This window comes from Thamnophis elegans, chromosome 1, assembly GCF_009769535.1.
Source record: "Thamnophis elegans isolate rThaEle1 chromosome 1, rThaEle1.pri, whole genome shotgun sequence".
NCBI lineage: Eukaryota > Metazoa > Chordata > Lepidosauria > Squamata > Colubridae > Thamnophis > Thamnophis elegans.
In genome coordinates this window covers 51155185-51176100 of record NC_045541.1, presented here as the reverse complement: position 1 = coordinate 51176100, position 20916 = coordinate 51155185, and the positions used below count along the sequence as shown (strand labels likewise).

Sequence of the window (20916 nt, the reverse complement as noted above, 5' to 3'; positions counted from 1 at the left end):
TCACTATGACATCCGACTGAATGTGTTGGATCAATGACAGCAGGCTATGCCTCTTCTCCTGCGGGAGGTACACCACACACAGGGAAGTGTCTATGATTGCTCCCAAGTGAAGCAGTCAGGTGGTTGGAACAAAATGACTTTTCTTGGTGTTGATGGAAAAGCCATGATCCTTGAGAACCTGAATAGTCCTCCAAAGGTCTATCTTTGCCTGCGCCTGCGATGATAACTGAATCAGGATGTTGTCTAAGTCAGTGTTTTTCAACCTTTTTTGTGCAAAGGCACACTTTTTTCATGAAAAAAATCACAAGGCACACCACCATTAGAAAATGTTAAAAAAATTTAACTCTGTGCCTATATTGACTATATATAAAGTGTTTTTCCCACGGCACACCTTACACTATGTCACAGCACACTAGTGTGCCGCGGCACAGTGGTTGAAAAACACTGGTCTAAGTAACATTGAAGCCTGACAGGGAAGGACTGCAGGTGGGCCACTATTGCTGCCAACAGTTTCGTGAATACCCATGGAGCTGATGACAGCCCAAATGGAAGGACCCTATATTGGTAGTGATTGTCCATGTAGGCAAACCAAAGGTACTGTCTGTGAGTTGGCAGGATTGGGATCTATAAATAGGCCTCTGTGAGGTCTATTGAGGTGAGGAATCAACCTGCCAAATGCTCTCTAGAATAGTGTGAAGTGATGGCATTTTGAATCACTTGTAAGTGATGCATTTGTTGAGATATTTTAGATCCAGAATTGCTCTCCACCCCCACCCTCCTGAGTTCTTTGGGATTACAAACAGGATGGAGTAGAACCCCAGCCCACATTGATCCTGAGGGACCGGTTGAATGGCGTGGATCTCCAGCAGATGTGGGATAGTCATGTCAATCAGGCCTTTCTTTGTTGTGTCCCTGGAGATAGCGCAGCTGAGAAAGAACTCTAGAGGCTTGGAGTGAAATGTTAGATCAAATTCTACCATATCGAGGACCTACCTGTCCGATGTTGTAGCTTCCCATTGGTGGAAATAGAGGCTGAGCTGTCCTCCAATGAAAGGGGCAGCTCTGTAGTCACTTTGAGCAATGAAAGGGCTGACTTCCTGTCCCTCGAAAGGGGAACTTGCCCTGAAATTGCTGACAACTCCTGAAGTCCAATCTGTCAGGCTGTCCGTCCTGCCTGCCTGCCTGCGAATTGTTGATGGGCCTGCTAGTAGTCGATGCCCAAGTCTGGAATCTGAAATGGCTGACTGCGAAAATAAGGAGATGGTCATCTATCCCTGAGCCTAAACAAGGAAGGCATGACCTTGCCCCTACCTTTGGTGTCCACCAGGATAGGGTCCAAAGCCTCCCCAAACAGCTTCTTGCCTGTGAACAGCGCTGATACCAACCTCCACTTGTTCTTGTTATCTGCCTGCCAATGGTGAAGCCACAATAGACAGCAGGGAGTCACTAAAGAGGCCATAGACCTAGAAGAAAACTTGGCAGCATTCAGAGAGGCACCAGCAGAATATTCCCCACCATCACCAATTGAAGATCTTGGTGCAACCTGACCTCTTCTGATGGAATCCTAGCTTTCAGCTGATGAAGCCAGAGCAGGGAGACCCTGGTAAAAAAGGAAGCCAAAGTGGCTGCCTTCACCGCCCATGCCACCACTTGTTGGGCCTTGCGGAAAGCCAGCTCCGGCCTCTTGTCGTCAGTCTTAAGGCCATCTATGGCATCCACAGGAAGGATGGATGCTGAAGTCAAGGCTGCCACCGGAACATCTACAGAAGGCATTTCTAGAATCTCTGAAAGATCTGAGTCCAAATTATAGAACCTTTTCTCAACACTTGATGGGGGTCCACCCCAGGCTTGGCCCATTGCACCACATCCAGGAAGAGCTTGGACACTGGAACAGCTTCATTAATGATGGCCGGCTCTGAAAATAGGCCATGACCGGAGCCCTGAGCTATGTCAAGAACTGGGGAGGGGGGACCCAGCTCAGTCACCTCCTTGGCATTACGTAATAGTGATCTGAAAGAGTCAGGGCAAAACAGTCCAGTAAATGAAGAAGGGTCAGAGGAGATCTCCTCTGAGTGCTGTGAATTCCCTCCCCTCCATGGAAGAGGTCTCACTCCTCACAGATGCAACCTGCGCAGGCAACCTGGCGGGGGGATGGTGGTCTAGCCATGTATCCTGACCTCGCAAAAGGGGAAGATCCCTGGCAGAAAAACCCAAATGTTGAAGACCAGAAACTACTCCCTTGAAATGGCTCTAGCAACCAGGAAGATGGTCTGGTAACTGTGAAGTACCCTCCTCATCCGCAGGGCGTACTCCAGCTGCAGTTGGGGTAAAGGTAGCTTCTGGAACTGGCTTGGGGGAGAGGGACTGGTTCCCTGGGGCTGTATCCATTAGATTTGCAGAAAAACATCCCTAGGGTCCACTTGTATAGTGGAAAGTCTCTCTGGAGCCATCTGGTGACCAAGAACTGCAACCAGGCTGAGAGATGCAGGGATACAATGGAGAACCAAGTGTTTGATTAACAGGTGGATGGGAGGCTTCTGCCCCTCCCGCAGGAATCTCTCCCAGGGTCTGGGCACTTTCAGCCCTCATGGCTCTTCCTAGCTTTTTTTTCAGGGCTTGTTGGTGCCTTTCAGCATCCTTCTGAGCTGTCCTGGACTCCCTATTGCTAGAAGCCTTCTTCCTGCGGCTTTTCCCAGCCGCTCCTCTTGCTGCTGCCCTCTGGCTACGAGTCCTCTGTCCCAGTCCTTGGGAGACAGCCTGGAGCCCACTCCCTTCTCCTGCCCTTCTCTGCCGGCTGGTGGAAGGCACAGGATCCACCATAACCCACCTCGCAGAGCCATGGAGCAAATCGCAAAGGTTACAGTGCCTTCCATGCCTGATGCCAAACTCCTCAGTCAGCTAGCTCACCTTCCACCACTCCTGTCCACCAACCCCTTAGTCTACCTTGGCTGGACGGAAGGATCCCCTCTCCGTTCAAGAGGTCGGAAATTTCCTGCCTCTGGAGAGCCCTGACTGTGGCACAAGCTGCTAGCCTATCGGCTGCCAGGCGCAAAATTCAAATGAAGCCCTTATCTCTGAAGCTCAGGAGTGGAAAACGAAGCCGCTGGATGTCCCTTAATCCAAACTTCTCCACAGGGTGATGGTTGTAAGAATAAAAGTCATATTTTGCTCATGGAGAAAAGAAGGGTTTCGATTCTGATTTGTTTATAACAGTCTCTCTTGAACTAGAACAAATCAGTCCACACACAACCAGAATTAAGATTTTTATTGTTCCTTGGTTATATTTCACAATAGGCCATGAAACCTACACACTGGCTGAAACCAATTGAGCCATATACCACATCATTGCCTGAAAATTGGAAATCAATGATTATGCTTTCGAGTAATTATTTGCTGAAAAGAAAAGCCTGCCTAATATAACACACAAAAAGTAGTAGTAGTATTTTCTTCCAAATAGAGAGCTTTAAATGAGGAGGAGGGGATTGAATTAACTAATGTCTCTAAAAACGGGCTCATGTGTGAGAACTGTAAATACAGTTTTAGAAAATACTGTAGTGATTTTGCATGAAATTGATTTTAATGATTTCTGATTCAAATATTTATTTTCTCTCAGCGTTTGTGTGTGAGAGAGGGGGGGGGGGGTGAGGGAGGGAAAGAGAGAGGAGAGAGATCTCCAAAATTGGTTGCAGCTGCAGTTGGCAACTTTAAATTTGCAAAGTAGGGAAGCAAGGCATTGAGCAAGATTTTCACCTGTCCTGACTGTACTCTTCCTTAAAGGGGGGGGGGGGGGAGAGAGAGGCAGGGCACTAATAATGCCAAGCTCTTCAGCCACCATCCTGTTTTAATATTTTACCATATTATAGGTACTCTATCGTAATCCAGTCTGCTAAAATGTAAGACTACACAACAGCTCTCTTAATTTTGAAGATTCACAACATGGTAAGAGCACTGACAGCAGACTTAAAAAAGGAAATTATAAGCTGAAATTCAAAACGATATCAAATGTAATCATAGAGGCTAATTCACGCATATAGTAATATCTAGGCTTGATATTAACACAATTGCAATGAAGACATTAATGGAGTTTGCTTCTATGTAATATTTTTGGATTGCAGTTTTGATCAAAGTAACAATTCTTTTGACTTGCATCTATAATTCTAAATACAACATCATTAATTTAACAATTGTTCTGAAATTCTAGAAGGCAAAAATACTGCCAAAGTTTTTTTTTTAATTAATCCTCCTTTACTAAATTAAAATGATATAAATGAGGACAAGCTAGAAATTCTGGACTGCTCACGGAAACTAAAATACTCATTCAATTCCTTTTGCCTTCAGCTCTTCTCTAACACGTTTCAGGTAATTAGGATCAGGGTAACCAAAACTAGAAAGGAGATAAGAAAGAGATTTGTTTAAATCAAGGAAACACTAAATACAGATGTTTAATACTATCCATTGCAGAATTGAATTATTTTAAAAATGATTTGCAAATACATAAACTAATTTAACAATTTAAATTATACTTGAGAAAAAAATAATCTCCCTGATGTATGAGTAAGGAATTTACGTAATAATGCTGATTCAAAGATCTAATAGAAGAGAAAATTGGTAGCTCAGGGTTGAATTGACCGTTGTCTTACCTGAACGGTCCTTCTATGGGTGCTGCGAAGGGAATCCAATCATGGGTTAACTTAGCCCTCTAGCCTTGAGACTGAGTATGCAAATTTCAAAGTCACGCCTCCTCTGACTGGACTTCCGTTTCCATTCAGTTCTCGTACGAAGTCCACCGAAGGAACAATATGTCAATTGTCAATCAAGCCGCAGGCCATCCGGCACTACCTAGTCGAGTCCAGTCAGAATAAGAAAGTCACAGAGTCACGATCAAAATGGAGCCCTGACCAGCCGAAACTGCGGGCGGGTTTGGATTCCCTTCGCAGCACCCATAGAAGGACCGTTCAGGTAAGACAACGGTCATTCTCCTGTGTGCTGCTCCGGGAATCCAATCATGGGATATGCCAAAGCAATTAAGTCCCAGGGCGGGAGCTAGGCTGGTCAGGCTCCTCCGCAGACGGAAGGACCCTTTGCAACACTCTCCGCCCAAAGGACGCCTCAGCCGAGGCAAAGACATCAATCTTGTAGTGGTGAATAAAGGGTGAGGGCGACGCCCAGGTGGCCGCCCTGCAAATCTCTTCTACAGACGCTTGCGTCGCCCAGGCCGCTGTGGTGGCCGCACTCCTGGTGGAATGAGGAGTGATCCGCCTTGGAACCGGTCTGGAGTGGGTGTCATACGCCAACGCAATGCAAGCTTTCAACCATCGGCCGATGGTGTGGGAGGACACCTTCTGTTCCATTGAAGACGGCTGGAAGGAGACGAACAGAGCCTCTGATCGTCGGAACGACGCAGTGCGTTTCACATAGCGACGAAGAGCCCTGCGAACATCCAGATGGTGCCACTGGCGTTCCTGCGGATGAGACGGGTGAGGACAAAAGTCCGGCAGGACAAGTTCCTGAGTCCTGTGAAACAACGAGTTTATCTTTGGAAGAAAGGTCGGATCCAAACGAAGCACCACCTTGTTCGGGTGGAAGATGCAAAGATCCGCACGAACAGAAAGGGCTGCTAGCTCTGACACCCTCCTGGCCGATGTTATGGCCACCAGAAAAGCTGTCTTGAGCCTCAATAATCGGAGGCTGATGGAATGGAGAGGTTCAAAGGGGGCAGCTGTTAGGGCCCTGAGAACCAAGGTCAAATCCCACGTGGGATAACGGTGTACCGTCGGCGGTCGTAAGTTGGAAGCACCCTTAAGGAAGGTCCGAACCCGCGAGTGCTGAGATAAGGAGCGGCCTTGGCCACCCCCGACCACCGTCGACAAGGCTGTGACCTGACGGCGAAGCGTGTTTGGCGCCAACCCTTTGTTGAGGCCGGACTGCAAGAAATTCAGAACTTGGGGCACCGAGGCCTTGATGGGATCGACCCCGGTGCGCCGGCACCACCGACAGAAGGCCTGCCAGGTAGCCTCGTAAATACGGGTAGTTGACGGGCGACGGGCCGCTTGAATGGTAGAAATGACTTCATCCGAATAGTGAAGGGCCGCTAGCATCGCCCGCTCACGTGCCACACGGCTAACTGCAACAGCTGAGGGCTCGGGTGCAGGAGAGCCCCTTGGTTGAGCTGAATCCGGTCGTCCAGAATCCTCCAAGGACGCGAAACGGACAGATGGACGAGGTCTGCGTACCAGGGACGTCTGGGCCACATCGGAGCGACCAGCAGTACTTCTGCCTGTTCCGCCAAGATCTTCTGAATGACCGACGGAAGGATCGGGAGAGGAGGAAAGGCATAAAGAAGGCCGGCCGGCCACCGACTGCGTAGAGCGTCTACTCCCTCCGCCCCCGGAGTCTGGTATCGGGAGTAAAACCGGGGAAGCTGCGCGTTGTGCGGGTGAGCAAACAGATCCACCTCGGGTAGGCCGAAGCGGCGAGAGAGTTCCTGGAAGAGAATGGGGTGGAGCTGCCACTCCCCCTGATCCACAGTCGCTCTGCTCAGCCAGTCCGCCTGAGTGTTGGCTTCGCCCGAGATGTGCTCCGTCCGAATCGATGAGAGTCTGGGCTCCGCCCAATGGAACAACCTTTCCGCTTCCAGCATCAGAGCTCTGGACTGTGTTCCCCCTTGGCGGTTGATGTGGGCCTTGGAGGCCACATTGTCGGTCAAAATTAACACATGGCAATGAGATACAATGTCCCGAAACTCCAGGAGAGCTAGACGGATGGCCCGCAACTCCAGCCAGTTTATGCTGTTCGTCAGCTCCTGATCTGACCAGCGACCTTGGGCCACTCTGTCCAGGGCATGGGCCCCCCATCCAAATAAACTGGCGTCCGTTGTAACTTGAACGCGGTCCGGCTCCTTGAATGGACATCCCCGGAGGAGCCTGGACGACATCCACCAATGCAGGGACCACCTGGCCTTGCCCGGAAGCTCACCTTGATGTGGGAATGACTGGTATGCGCTCTCTGGAAGGGCAGCAGAAACCACTGGAGAGGGCGCGCATGGAACCTGGCCCAGGGCACCACGCCGATGCAGGAGATCATCTTTCCTAGCAGTTTGGACAGCGACAGCAGTGGTACTCGCCGTTGAGATAGCACATGATGCGCCAGATGGTATATGCTCTGCCTCCTTTCCGGGGACAGGAAAACCTCGCACGACATCGAGTTGATGGTGGTTCCCAGATGAAGGAGGGACGTGGTTGGACGCAGATGGCTCTTGGGCAGGTTGAGGACAAACCCATGGTTTCGCAATGAGTCCATCGTGACCTGTAGGTCTCGGAGAGCCTGATCTCGAGAAGGCGACAACACCAACACGTCGTCTAAATAACAATTGATGCGTATTGGAATTGAGCGAAGGGAAGCTGCCAACACTGCCAGAAGTTTGGTGAACGTGCGCGGGGCCGAGGAGAGGCCGAATGGCAAGGCCCGGTATTGATAATGGCGGCCGTTGAAGTGAAACCGCAGGAACTTCCGATGTGCCGGATGAATGGGCACATGGAGGTTCGCTTCTTTGATGTCTATGGAAGTCATCATGTCGCCTTGGCGGATGGAAGCCAATATGCTCTTTAGAGACTGCATTTTGAATTTTTGGTATTTGATATGCTGATTGAGCTGTTTCAAATCTAGGATTGCCCTCCATCCCCCGGAGTTCTTTGGTACCAGGAACAAGATGGAATAAAACCCTAGGCCTTCCTGCCCCTTGGGTACCTGTTCTATGGCCCTGATGGTGAGAAGATGGAATATCTCGGCGTCCATAAGGCGCCGTTTCGACGGGCACCTGGGCACAGGGCACCTGATGAACCTCCTCGGGGGGATGGATAGAAATTCTAGAGTGAGACCCAAGCTCACCACTTGAAGGGCCCAGGCGTCTGATGTGAGCTCCGCCCATTGGTGGGCGAAGGCCAAGAGACGTCCTCCTATGGCCCCTACCTCCTGCGAGTCAGCGGTATCTACGAAAGGAACGGTTGCCCGCTTCTCGGGAGGACCGTCTACTCTGCGCCTGACCCTGCTGGCGCCCCCTGTCTCTGGCCCCAGCTCGGTCCTGGCCACGGTCCTGTGCCTGGGAGAACCCCCTGGTGTAGTTGGGGACATAGGGGGCGGAAGTAAACCCCGAGTCCCCAGACCGAAAGGGCTGCCGCCTACTATAAGGCTGTGGCCTCCTAAGTACACGGGCGCTGGTGGAGGGAAGCACCTTGCGTTTGTCCCGAGTCTCAATGAGAATGGGATCCAGCACTGCACCAAACAAGGCCCCGCCCTTGAAGGGCGTGGATGCTAGGCGCCACTTAGATTTGACATCAGCTTGCCAGTGGCGGAGCCAGAGCAAGCGGCGAGAGGCCACATTGGAAACCACGGCTCGGGATGCAAATTTTGCCGCGCTAAGGGTGGCATCTGCAGAATACTCTAAGGCCGCTATCAGCTTGGTGACATCCTGATGGAGGCGCAGTTCCTCCGGGTCCAGCCTTTCCTGTAGTTGTCTCAGCCAAACTAAGGAAGTCCTATTAAAGAAGGAAGCTGCAGTAGCGGAACGTAAGGCCCACGCCGCTGCCTGATGAGTTTTACGAATGACCGATTCGGCCTTGCGGTCCTCGGCCTTCAGACCTTCTGAAATTTCAGAAGGAATTAACGCCGGTGAAGCAAGAGCAGCAATGGGAGCATCCACCGTGGGAAACTGGAGGAGTGCCTCCAACTCTGGGGAAGATGTGTAAAGTTTCCTATCTCCAGACCCTGGAGGCTTAACTGCGGTCGGCTCATCCCACTGCTTCTGGATTAAATCAAGAAAAAGCTTGGGAGATGGGATAAAATCCTGTAAGGCCACCTGCTCAGCAAAGAGCCGCTCGGTGGCATCCAGGCCCACAGCAGCACTTTCTCCAGAAACCGCCTCCCCCATGTGGGCGGTAGTCTTGGCCTTATACAGCAGAGACTTGAAAAGAGTGTGCCTGAAGAGCCCAGGGGCAGTAGGCTGATCCATAGGTAGGCCCTCATCACCAGAAAAATCCCTATCCGGGATTTCACCTTCCTCCACTAAAGGAGATTGTGCACTAAACACAGAGGGGAAAGGGGAAGGAGGATCCGTTTGCAGGATGGAAGAATCCCCTTGCAGTGCCTGAGGAGCTAGGCCCGAGTAGGCCATAGTAGGCCTGGAGGCCTGGGATCTACGCATTAATTCCGCATCCACCCCTCTGGAAATAGCCTCTGAGATCATGCTGTAAAAATAAGCAGGAAGGCCCAAATCCTGGCCCTCCAGAGGCCTGAGGCCTGCAGCTGTGGGGGTGAATGTGGCAGAAGGCCCAGCGCGTGGAGGCGAATGAAGAGAAGCCCCACTAGCCTCAGAAATAATTGGGGGAGATTGAGGCCCGAAAACCCCTACCTCAGGAAGAGGGGCCTGGGGAAGCTGAATATCAGGGGACCAACCCTGCTCAACGACTCGCACCAGAGAAACAGGCTGCTGAATCAGAACCGGAGGGGAACAAATGGGAGCCCCAGATGCCTTGGGGGGAGCCTTGGCCTTATCTTTGCGCTTGTGCGACTTATCCCGAACAGTAGATGAGGCTCGAGGCCTGCTACTGGAAGCCCTGGTCGTGGCCTTGCTAGGCCCAGGGTTATCCCCCCCCTCGCCAGGGGAACGGGGCTCAGAAACTGGCCCGACAGTACCTTGCACTACCGATTGATCAGCCATAGTATGAATTTGAAAGAGCTCAATCAGCGAAACAAAGGAATGCAATTGCAAAGCACTCGCCAAGAACGCCACGTGGAAGCAGAGACAAAGAGAGAAGCGACCTCCTTCCTGAGTCAGCAATCTCGAGTGAGGGAAAAGGGAGGGACGAAAGCAGTGCGCAGACTCAAGCGCGCGAATAAATTCTGCCTTCTCATCCCCAGACATTATCACGCATGCGTGAAGTTGCTTCCAAATAAGGCAGCCGGCATCAAAGGCGCGAAATTTAAAAGAAACGGCAGGGAGAAATCCCAAACAGCCTATCCATGCAATCCTCCGGCAGCCGCTCCAGCGAGGGCAGAAGGGAGGGAGGCAGGGGGGAGGAGAGGAACAGCCCCGATAAGCCACAGCTTCGGATCTGACCGCGCCCGTAGGCGGGTGCTATCCGGTGTGGGAAGGCGGTGCTGGAGAGACTCAGCTTCCCTGCGCGCCGAACTTAAAGGGAGGACAGGCAGAGAAGCCGTTTGGGAACGGCAAGATCGCCCCACGCTCCAGCTGCAGTAATCCGATATCCCTGCAAAGGGAGTAGTGAGAGAGGAATCGGCTGGCAGAAAACTGCCGCTTTACCTCCAACCAGCAAGAAATCCACAATGAAAAACCAAGGAAATCCAGTATTAATCCTGAGAAATTATCAATTAGTCAAGAGAGAATTGAAATAAGTCTGTAGGCTTGGACTGAGTAAGAGAAACTGAATGGAAACGGAAGTCCAGTCAGAGGAGGCGTGACTTTGAAATTTGCATACTCAGTCTCAAGGCTAGAGGGCTAAGTTAACCCATGATTGGATTCCCGGAGCAGCACACAGGAGAATGTGGGGTTCTTGATGCTGAGGTTAGTTATTTTCTTGCACTGTTTAGTTGTTTTCTTGCAGGTGTTTGCAAGAAAACAACCAGGTTCAGTGTTTCTACTGAAAATAATTTACCATTATAACTACTTAAGACACTCACTTTATAAAGTGTACCTGGTGGACTTCAATTATTGCTTTAAGATTGTTTTTTTAATCTATAATTTAAAACAGATTCCATCCCAATGAAGATAGCTTTAAAGAGAGAAGCTTGGATTCTGGGATCCTCTTTTGTAAAATCCAGCACTCCTACTCTCTGCAATACCACATTTTCAATGTAGCACATTTTCTTCCTCTAGCCCAGCCCAATATTGGCTGAAGCACCCATAGGGAGCTTGGATTTTAAGGAAGGTTAAGAAAATCCATGGAAGGAAAGTACCCCCATCTTCTTCCAGGCCTTTTGCCTACATGCATTTCTCATTCCCAGATTTCCCCCACTGCCCTCCAGACAATGTGGGATAGGAAAAGAGGATTTGTTCTGAGGAAGATAATTCCCTGGTCTTCATCAAAACCCACCCCAGCCCATTCAAAACATATTTGGAATATTTTAAAGGGGGAGGGGAGAAAACCAGTGAGTAATTAAAAGATATTCCTGCTAAGATTGAATGGGAAGACTGATTGCCACAAGTTATTAGATCAGTCTCCTTAGGACAGAGGCTGAGAAATTCTGGGAGTTGAAGTCCATAAGTCTTAAAAAGTCTCCACATTTGGAAACCCCCGTTTTAGATCAACCGTTCCATTCAGCAGGTTCTGACCAGTTCTGGAGAACCGGCAGTGGAAATTTTGAGTAGTTCAGAGAACCGGTAAATACCACCTCTAACTGGCTCCGCCCCCATCTATTCTCTGCCTGTGTCACAGCTGATTGGGAGGAAATGGAGATTTTGCACTAACCTTCCCCTGGAGTGGGGAGGGAATGGAGGTTTTACAGTATCCTTCCCTTGCCACGCCTACAGAGCCGGTAGTAAAAATGTTTGAATTCCACCACTGAACCATTCCTAGCATACGTTGGATTGACAATCTCATGTTCCCAGAACATGGGCACTGTAATCCCATATACCTAAAAGCCACCCAATGGAAAACTATTGTTTTATACTATTTTGCTGACAAGAAAATATCTCTTTTGTGATGAAAACCAAGGTATGTTTGCTTCACTCGGCTTAGTGGTGACATGGATTTTATCAACACTTGACGAGTTCCAGAATAATCAAAATTGCATGCAAAATTATATCAGGTGAAATCTATTATTCTTTATCTGATTTTTTTTTTAAACTTACTATTTTTCGCCTCCGTGAGTACTAGTTTTGTGATGAATGTCATTCCAAGTAACCACGTCATCCACACCAGTTGTTCGCGACTGGCCTACTGTGAAAATCAAACCTTGGTCAAAGGCCCGTTGCAGCAATTTCAGAATTTCTCTTCCTTCTTTGTTGTCAGGCAAGTATGCTGTGCGCACCGTTCCATGAAAATGTTTCCCTGGGTGAGGATGCCTTTCCTGGTTTGGAAAGAGTCAGAAATATTAACATACTCAGCTTGTTTCAGATTTCATTGCAAGAGGCTAACCGTTGTGTAGCTATTCTGATCTGAAGTTGAAAAGATGCAGCAGAAGGGACAGGGGTTATCTGTTGCACTGTTACCACTCTCTTAAAAAAGCAATAGCTCTCCCGGCCAATGAAAGGGTAGAACTGCAACCCTGGGAACCCCTGTGCTTGCGTTATATAAATAGTAAGGAGGCACCATAATCTTGGTGCATGCCGTCATCCTCTTCTTGAATTGAACAAATCTTTCTGGAGCTGAAAGCTTTCTGTGAACCTAGGACAGTAATATTGAATCTATGAAATGCATGTCAAAGGTAACATGCCATGACATCTTGGGGGAACATGTCAACATTCACTAGCCCCTGACAACAACTATAGTGGTACCTTGCTACTTACTCAATTGCTTTGAAACTCATCAAATTTGGCACTCAATGCATTTTGATGTGAAAATTTCATCCTGGTACTCATCATTTGTTTGGCACTCAATGCAGAAGCTTAAACTTATCAATGTCAGCTGTCTTGTGACTCACTACATTATTTCTTATGAGAAAAATCCGTTTGGTACTCATTTTTTATACTCATTGTGTCTCCTGGAACCAATTAACGGAGTATTGTACCACTGTACCTTGGTACTCATTGTTAATTCTCAAAGTCGTGCCTTGTTCTCATGTGATTCTTGAAGGCTATGAAGGCCGTGTGACAAAGGGGTGTGTTCTCAAGCAGCCTCCAGACCTTGCAGAACTCAAGAATGAGGGCCATGCTGTTGTGTGGCCTCAGAGCCTCCCAAAATTACCCGAGAAGAGACCAAGCTTCCACTGAGGTGTAGAGGCCATGGAAGAGCATTCTCTGAAACCACTTTAAGGGTGTTGTGTGACCCAGAGCAGCCTCAGGTAGTTCATAGGGTTCTCTCAACAGAAAAGGACATTGCCTGAATAGTGCATGGCAGATCCTGGGGAGCACAGGGGAACTGCATCATTCCCCAAGACTTTAGAGAACAGTGTGAGGTGAATTTTTTGAGTACCAGCGGTGACACTAGGACTGAAGTTGAAGTCCAGGCCTCTTTTCAGACCTACCCTCAGTGCTATTCTCATGTGCTGCTGTTCAGTGACCATCTAGACCACTCTCTTTTGTTCCAGGGGTGGGGAGGAGGTGCCATACCAACAGAATCAAGTTTGACATTTCCCAAAGTTTTGACACTCTGAGCTCAAATAGTTCACACCATTGATTTAAGAAAAGACAGCTTCCTTAAGGAGGAGCCAAGATGTGCAACATGCTACCACCACCACCCTTCCAAAGTATCTTTTCTGCTTCAGATCCAGCTATATAACCATACTTACCAAATTACAAAACAGGGCTTTCTCAGCTATAGTGTTTCTGGGAAGGTCCCTCATTTATGACATAAACTGATAGATCACTTTTTCTTAGCTTCCATCTCAAGCAAATTCTCCGTCTACTGCAGAGGTAAAAATGCACTTCCTCCCTTCCACTCCCCTCCCCCCCGGTCTGTTTTCTTTTTGAACCAACTGATCATGCTAAGAACTTTCTGGATGGTCAGGAAGCTTCCATTGAGGAATTGAAGATATGAAAAAAAAACATAATGGTGTTCAACCTCACCTACGTTAAGCTCTTTGTTTTATTTACCAATTTCTATAGTAGCTCTTGTGACCATCCCTGAAGATCCACAAAGATAACTTCTCAACATGACATAGAAAAAGATCTGGGTTCTAATTCACTGAAGATTTCTATAAATCTTCCAAAGATTTCTTATGAAAACAGCAATAGCACTTAGACCTACATACTGCCCATAGTGCTTTACAGCACTCTTTGGGCGGTTTACAAATGTCAGCATATTGCTTCCGTCAATCTGGCTCATTTTACGGAACTTGGAATGATGGAAGGCTGAGTCAACCTTGAGCCGGTCAGGATCTAACTCTAGGCTGTGGGTAAAGTTAATGTGCAATATTGCATTCTAACCACTGCGCCACCATGCGCTGATGTTTTCTACCAATAAACCTGTGTCCCCAACATGGCACCCAGGACACTAGTGCCAGAAAAGTATCGCTTAATATTCTCATCAGGCTCCTGGCTTTCTTTCTGTCACATTTATTTTAATTCAAAATAAGAAAGAAGCTCGCCTGCCAAAAAATAGAAAACCCAGCCTCTAACAGAACCCGATAAAGTACCTGGGACCCACATAGACGTTGCCATTTTAAGCAAATATGGTGGGGTGGTTGCAACCAGTCTTTCACTCCTATCCAAGTCTGAAGACATCCCTCCCATAAAAAAAAGAAAGATCTTTGGTACAAAAGGCAGGCTATTAGGAGAAGTGGGGTGAATGGATAAGGGAAGAGGTGGGCAATCTGAATTGGGAAACGAGCGCAGGAAGAGAAATTAAGCCCCATCCACCATTTGCACCATTTACCACTTTCCTATGATAATCATGGTTCAGAATATTTGGCCATGGATGCACCATCACTATTGGTGCATCTTCAACTCTTGAGAGAACATAATGGCAGGTCTGTATGCACTCCATTCTAGCCTCTGCATGGATGTTTAGAAGACTTTTAACAGATTTCTAAATCTCTTGCTTTTACAGACCCAACTGAATTGGTATTACATTATTTCCTTGGAATTAAGTATCTTTAAAAAAAACAAAACTAAAATACAAGAGGGCAACTAATTATGGCACAGAAACATCTTACTGTTACTCCAACTTACTGTCTGAATGCCGTCAAATATATTGTAAGTAATAACGATGGTTCCAGAATCCTTATGACCAGGCAAGGAGCTTCTAGTTTTGAAGATATCTATTTTCCCTGGGGGCTGATTTCCTTTTATATTCCCATAGACAACATTGCACACAGGGCAGACCGGTTTGTAATTCATTGCTCTTCCCAAGCAGGCTGCACAGAACGCATGCTTGCATTTGGGTAGCACTTCTTTCTGGTGGATTGTATTCAGGCAGATGGGACAGCACTCCTCTGGTTGGACCTCCGTTGCCTTCCCTACTGGCGGCTTCTGAGAAGGAACCTGATGCATTTTAAAGGCGGTGCCTGTGGCAGCCCCAAGACTGGAATCAGGAATTGCGGCTGCTTTACTATTTGCAGCTACAAATTCCTCACTATTCAGGGACTTCATGACCACCTGTGTTTCCTCTGTGGGATGATTTCCTTTTATATCCCAATAGGCAACACTGCACACAGGGCAGATCTTTCTGTAAGTCATTGCCATTTGTATGCATGGTGCACAAAATTCATGCTTGCATTTAGGTAGCATTTCTTTCTGGTGGATTGTTTTCAGGCAGATGGGACATAATCCATCTTGTTGGACTTCCGTTGCCTTCCCTGCTGGCTGCTCCTGAGAAGGAACCTGCTGCATTTTATAATGTCTTGGCCCAAAGGAGGTGCCTGTGGCAGCCCCAACACTGGAATCAGGAATGGCCGTTGCTTCACTATTTACAAATTCTCCCTTATTTAGAAATTCCATGATGTGCTTCTCAGCAACCAATATATGTCCGGGAAGACCGTAAATGTACAGGTAGTTTTCCTTTAGAGATAGCTCTACTTCGGGATGTTTCTGTTTGAAATATGTAAATAAATCCTTGCAATTTCTTTTCCAATCTTCGAGAGGTTTCAAAAGAATTTTTTTTGTTTGTGGACTTTCTAAATACATCAGGTATTCATACTGAAAACCCTCAGAAGCTTGTGAAGATTGATCTAAAGGTGCATACTTCTGGGGCATAAAAATGATGCGTGTTAAGTGGTCGTTGTCGCAATGTTTCTCCTCCATTTTAGTACAATACTGGTTGTTTATGAATTCAATTGTCTGGTTTAACTTTGGTCTGAGAAATGCAAATACAGCAGCATCAACTTCAAAGCCAGGTGGCTGTACGTGGGGATCCTTTTTTTTATTCTGGTTCTTTGCTGTCATTTCGTCCAACCATGCCTTTGCGTCTAAAACTTCCTTTGTAGGGCCTTGAAGAACAGCTGTGTCCTTGTGTTTTATAATAATAGTGTGTTTGCATTTGCTTTTTATCATCTCACATGCATGGCTCTCAATGAAAGGCACCGTTTCCTGTTTTAGATCTCCTGCTACTTTCTGGAAAAGCAGGACAAACTCCTCCTGAGCTTTCTTAGTAAAGTTTGGTACCCCCATTGAAGAAAACCAGACAGAAGTAATTCCATTCTCAGTGTTGCCTGTGACTAATTTTACATTGAACGCCTCCTCAGTTTTTTTAATTTCTTCCTTGTAGGCTTGTCCAAAATATTCAAAGATACCTGAAGGAACTTCCATCTTGGCCAGATCTTCCAAATCACTCCTGTATCTTCTGTTGTGATCTTCCCTTCCTTCAACACAGTTCTCCTGCTTTTTAGGTTGCAAAAAATTACTGTCACGATGGTCTCTAAGGAGATTCTCAAAATGACAGTGTAACTTTTCAATATCCTCATAGGGTCCCACCACCTTTTCAATACCAAGATGACTTGACGCTTTGTCTATGTGTAAGGTGGGATATAAAGGGATCACCTGATTTCTCTGCTCTTTAGTGAGCAAGCCAGTATTCAAGGTGGCAGAAGCCTCAAGAAATATCTAAAAATAGAGAGGAGGAGTACACAAGAAATGTGAGCCAGTACAATAAAAATGATACACGAGATTTAACATAATGGTTCATTTTCTACAGTGAAGAATTTCATAGTGAGACAGCGCCTTCCTACGTTACTCATTTTCTGGTATCAGTCTATTCCTTCTAAAAAACAAGGTTTTCCAGCATGGCAAATATATTCTCTTACACTTTGGCTTTTAAAGAGGCCTAGATGTTTGTAAATATTGCAAATTAGCAGATATATAAAAAGGTCAGAAACTTAATAGTTTTTATTAAAACTATTTTTAAAAAAGCTTACAAACTTTTTTGGTATTTTGAATTTCTTAAAACTTTTTTGTTCATCTGTATGATCTTCTATGAACATGTATAAACATATAGATGTGCATATGTATGCACACACTTGTACTAAATAATAATATCGAACAAATAACACCTCTGGGGCTTGATTTTGCTAATTGGTAGGATGGAAGTGTCATTATTATGTAAAATTAATTTATAGAACATATAATGGTCTCACAACATTGAAGATCCAGAATTTTCTATGGTCACATGCAATGTGGAGACAGTTGGGAGCTAACATAAGGATTCTAAGTTAAGTAGAAACTTACCTTTTTTCTACCACTTTCATAACCAGCCGCATAGCTTCCCTCATGCTTGTTTTTAGAATTATTCTGAAGGGGCAAAACGTTTGAAGAAAGTGAAGTTGAAAGTGAGCCTATTGCATTTTTTGTAAACATTGTTTCTGCAGCATCAACCACCGCCAACTCCGAATCCGACAAAATTCTTATCTCCAAAGTTCTTCCCCCAACTTCTATAGTATGTTCACGATGGGCCTTCACACGCTTCTTCACTTTAAGAAAAAAAAATAGAATGATTAAAATACATATTTGTCTTGGCTTATATTTTTAATTCTTGCACCATGATAGGATGTACACATCACACAAAGCCTCTCTTTGAGGGAGATGGACAGCTTAGAAATCTAAACCAACAATAATAAATTGTTCCCTTGGTATGAGCATATTGTATCAACTCAATCACAGAGATACAATTTATAGAAATGTTATAGAAATATAGAAATTATAGAAATCTAACTTGCATGTCTAAAGCATACTGCTTGCCCCTCAGGCTCCAGAAATGCTGAAATGATGTCCTACATAATTCATATTGAGGACAGGTTTAGAAACCTATACAAGGTGAAACTCAACTTATCTTGGTAATGGAATCATGTATATAACAATTTGGCCTGGAATTTCCTATAAGCCCACTTTTGAAATTTTGTGATAAAAACAGAGAAGATTGTTCTCTCCTTCCTGATGCACTTCTTGATTTCAGGGCCCCCATGGAATAAGTCCTGGCCTCTATGACACTACAGGAAATGTTTATGGAGGCAGAAGATAAATAGACCACTACAACCGTCCCTGAGCTGATGATTCTCCACTTCAAGACCCAGAATTTTCAGCAGCAACCATTTGAGAAGTCCATGCATTTGGAGAGGAGCTTGGCTGATTATTCCAACTTCTTCACCATAAATGCACTTGGATGATGGGCTTATTACTAGTCATTGGGAAATTAGTTGCTTTCCATAGTTTTCTCATTCTCCATGACTAGCATGAAAATGCAAGCAACTTTCTCCCTGAATAAATGTATGTTAAAATTTGCAGCAAGCATAAGGCAACATCACATAAAAGTTTTTGTGATTCCTACCATGTTGTAAGTCTCAATCTAATCCAAGAATCTTAGAAATTCTTAATACAATTATAATTATACACATTATAATTACGTAATTATAATAATGGAATTTGTTTCCATTTGCATTATTGGGAGGGGGGGGAGAAATAAGGTAGTTTAAGCTTGATTGGTGATCAGCATCTACAATCTCCTTCAAATGTTTTTTTTTTTAATTTTTTGGGACCTCGCTCAATTTAGCAGCATCCAGAGTGGCTGCCCAAAGTTCCTCAGGCAGCAGGGCCATTTTTGAGAAGTTTGGGAGTTGACATCCAAATCTTTGGAAGTTGCCACAGTTGAAAAAATATGGCTAGTTTCTTATTCAGAAATTTCTTCTAAGAAAGAAGTTCCTCAAGTCTGTAATCTCTGGAAAACACATGGAAGTGTGACTTTGCAAAACACACTGGCTCACGCAATTAATTCCTCCTCCTAGTAGCCATGTACTTTCAAAGTTAATGCAGTTGCTTTGAAGGTCATCCCTGCTGTCTACCTGTATCTAGGTATTCAGGAACACATGTTTCAGATGGGGCTGCCATTAAGTGAGACACAATGCATGAATACACCTGTACAAATTCCTGGAGAAAGTCTTTGAAGCAGCTGTGCTGCTATTTCAGAGGATGTGGCTTGTTAAAGCTCCTAGGAATGTTTCTCTCACAAAAACACTTTGTAAAGTGTAAAAACACTTTCTCAAATGATAGTCTTATCATATCAGAAAGCAGATGATTAAAATCATCCACTCCATAATAATACAAAAGCAAATTACTACCTCCTTGACAGAAGTTTTTTCATGGGAATTCGGGGAGCTGCAATCTCTAATCCTAACCCAATGGTGAAATTCAATTTTTTTAAAATCCAGTTCTGTGGACGTGGCAGGGGAAGGATACTGCAAAATCCATTCCCTCCCCACTCCAGAGGAAGAATATTGCAAAATCTGCATTCCCACCCCTCTCTGGGGCCAGCCAGAGGTGGTATTTGCCAGTTCTCTGAACTACCCAAAAGTTCCACTACAGATTCTACAGAACCTGCTGAATTTCACCCCTGTCCTAACCCCAACTCCAATGTAAGGCAAGTACGCTGGCTCTAGGTGCAGGGAGATGTCTCAGAAGATCCCTGAACTTGATCGTAAATGTTTTGTACTGGAAACAATCACAGTGTGGTTATTTGTGTGATTAAATTATGTGATTATCACACAATTTAAAACCGGGCTTGCTCTTTCTATGCCTTCGAATGCTTTTGATATTTTGGCTCTGAATGCGCAGCACACTTCTACATCATGATTTAACTAGAAGCTTATATCTCAGTATGTTCTGGCTAGCCAGTAGTGTGGATTATTTCAATCACAAATTAAGGTGTGTCACCACAATCAATACTGGGCAAATATCAGTGACTTGTATCAGCTGTCTTTCTCCCCCTCTCCCCGCTTCCCCCCAGGGAAGGGAGAAAATTTTCGTTGCCCTAAAATGCTTCATTATAAAATCCAGAGCTGGGAGTCTGCGAAGCCTCTCGGTCGAATTTCAAAAAACGGGCATAATTTCTATCCCGAGATCAGTTTGCAATTTGAAAAAAAAAATGTCCCTCCCTCTCTCCCCCAGCCCTATTTCTCACACAGCTGGTTGCCGATTCCCATTAAAGGAAAACAAAAACGACTCTTGAGAAAGAAAGAAAGAAAGAAAGAAAGAAAGAAAGAAAGGAAGGAAGGAAGGAAGGTAGGTAGGTAGGTAGGTAGGTAGGTAGGTAGGTAGGTAGGTAGGTAGGTAGGTAGGTTGGTTGGTTTCGGGGTAAACTCAACTCTTTGCCAATATTCTTCCCGAAAAGTTGAAAACATTCCAGGGCTTTTTAACAGACTCCAAACAATCTAGCAAGGAATCTAATCTAATATCCCAGCAGCAAAGTTATTTATTAGACTTCTGACGATCATGCGTGCATTGGGAAAACCAGCTTTTCCCGGAGTAACATCATTATTGGTTTGTTATTTATTATATTATAATTAAACTATTGTTAATTATTATATTATAATTATTATAATTAAGTCCTAATGGAGCTTATCCTTCCCAAACTACCGTGAAATTTATCGCCCTAGCTACAATAGGTCAAAAATCCCCCTACTGAACGCCCCCCGGGCCGCTCCTTTCTCGCTCCGCAGGATACCTTCTTCCGAGCAGAACCGCACCGAATAGATGCCCCGTTCGAGGTCTCGTACTTTCACGTTGCATTCGCCGCCGCCCGATTTCCTCGGGGACTGGAAATAAATCTCCAACTTGGCCTCCAGTTTGTCTGCGAAGGGGTTGGGAGTGAAAACCTGGACAAACAGCGTAGTAACGGAGCCCGCCATAGCCACGGCCATCTTCCCCCTCCCCACCCGCTTAAAGGAAGCTTTCGCTTTCGTTTCTTTCGCAAGCAAGCCGAGAGCGACTCCTCCCTCCTTTGCACGGCGCAACGTAATCCAGCGTCAGGCTGCGGCTCC

At 46.0% G+C, this 20916-nt stretch overlaps 1 protein-coding gene across 1 annotated transcript; it reads right to left on the bottom strand.

The window, feature by feature from the left end:
• Positions 1-3250: 3250 nt before the first annotated feature.
• On the bottom strand, positions 3251-20875 carry DTX3L (deltex E3 ubiquitin ligase 3L). The gene is made up of 5 exons (XM_032215726.1): positions 20601-20875; positions 17336-17577; positions 14846-16714; positions 11867-12084; positions 3251-4384 (listed from the first exon to the last, which is right to left on the bottom strand). Exons 1-5 carry the CDS (start codon positions 20794-20796, stop codon positions 4315-4317), a joined length of 2595 nt encoding a protein of 864 aa, XP_032071617.1. The 5' UTR covers positions 20797-20875; the 3' UTR covers positions 3251-4314.
• Positions 20876-20916: the final 41 nt, after the last annotated feature.

What these genes read in the sequence shown, in the direction of transcription:
- DTX3L (XM_032215726.1), bottom strand. Translation starts at nt 20,796, where the DNA reads ATGGCCGTGGCTATGGCGGGCTCCGTTACTACGCTGTTTGTCCAGGTT. An exon ending in ATGAAAGTGGTAGAAAAAAG is followed by an intron (nt 16,715 to 17,335) that starts GTAAGTTTCTAC and finishes CTCTATTTTTAG; the next exon opens with ATATTTCTTGAGGCTTCTGC. An exon ending in ACTCACGGAGGCGAAAAATA is followed by an intron (nt 4,385 to 11,866) that starts GTAAGTTTAAAA and finishes TCTCCTTTCTAG; the next exon opens with TTTTGGTTACCCTGATCCTA.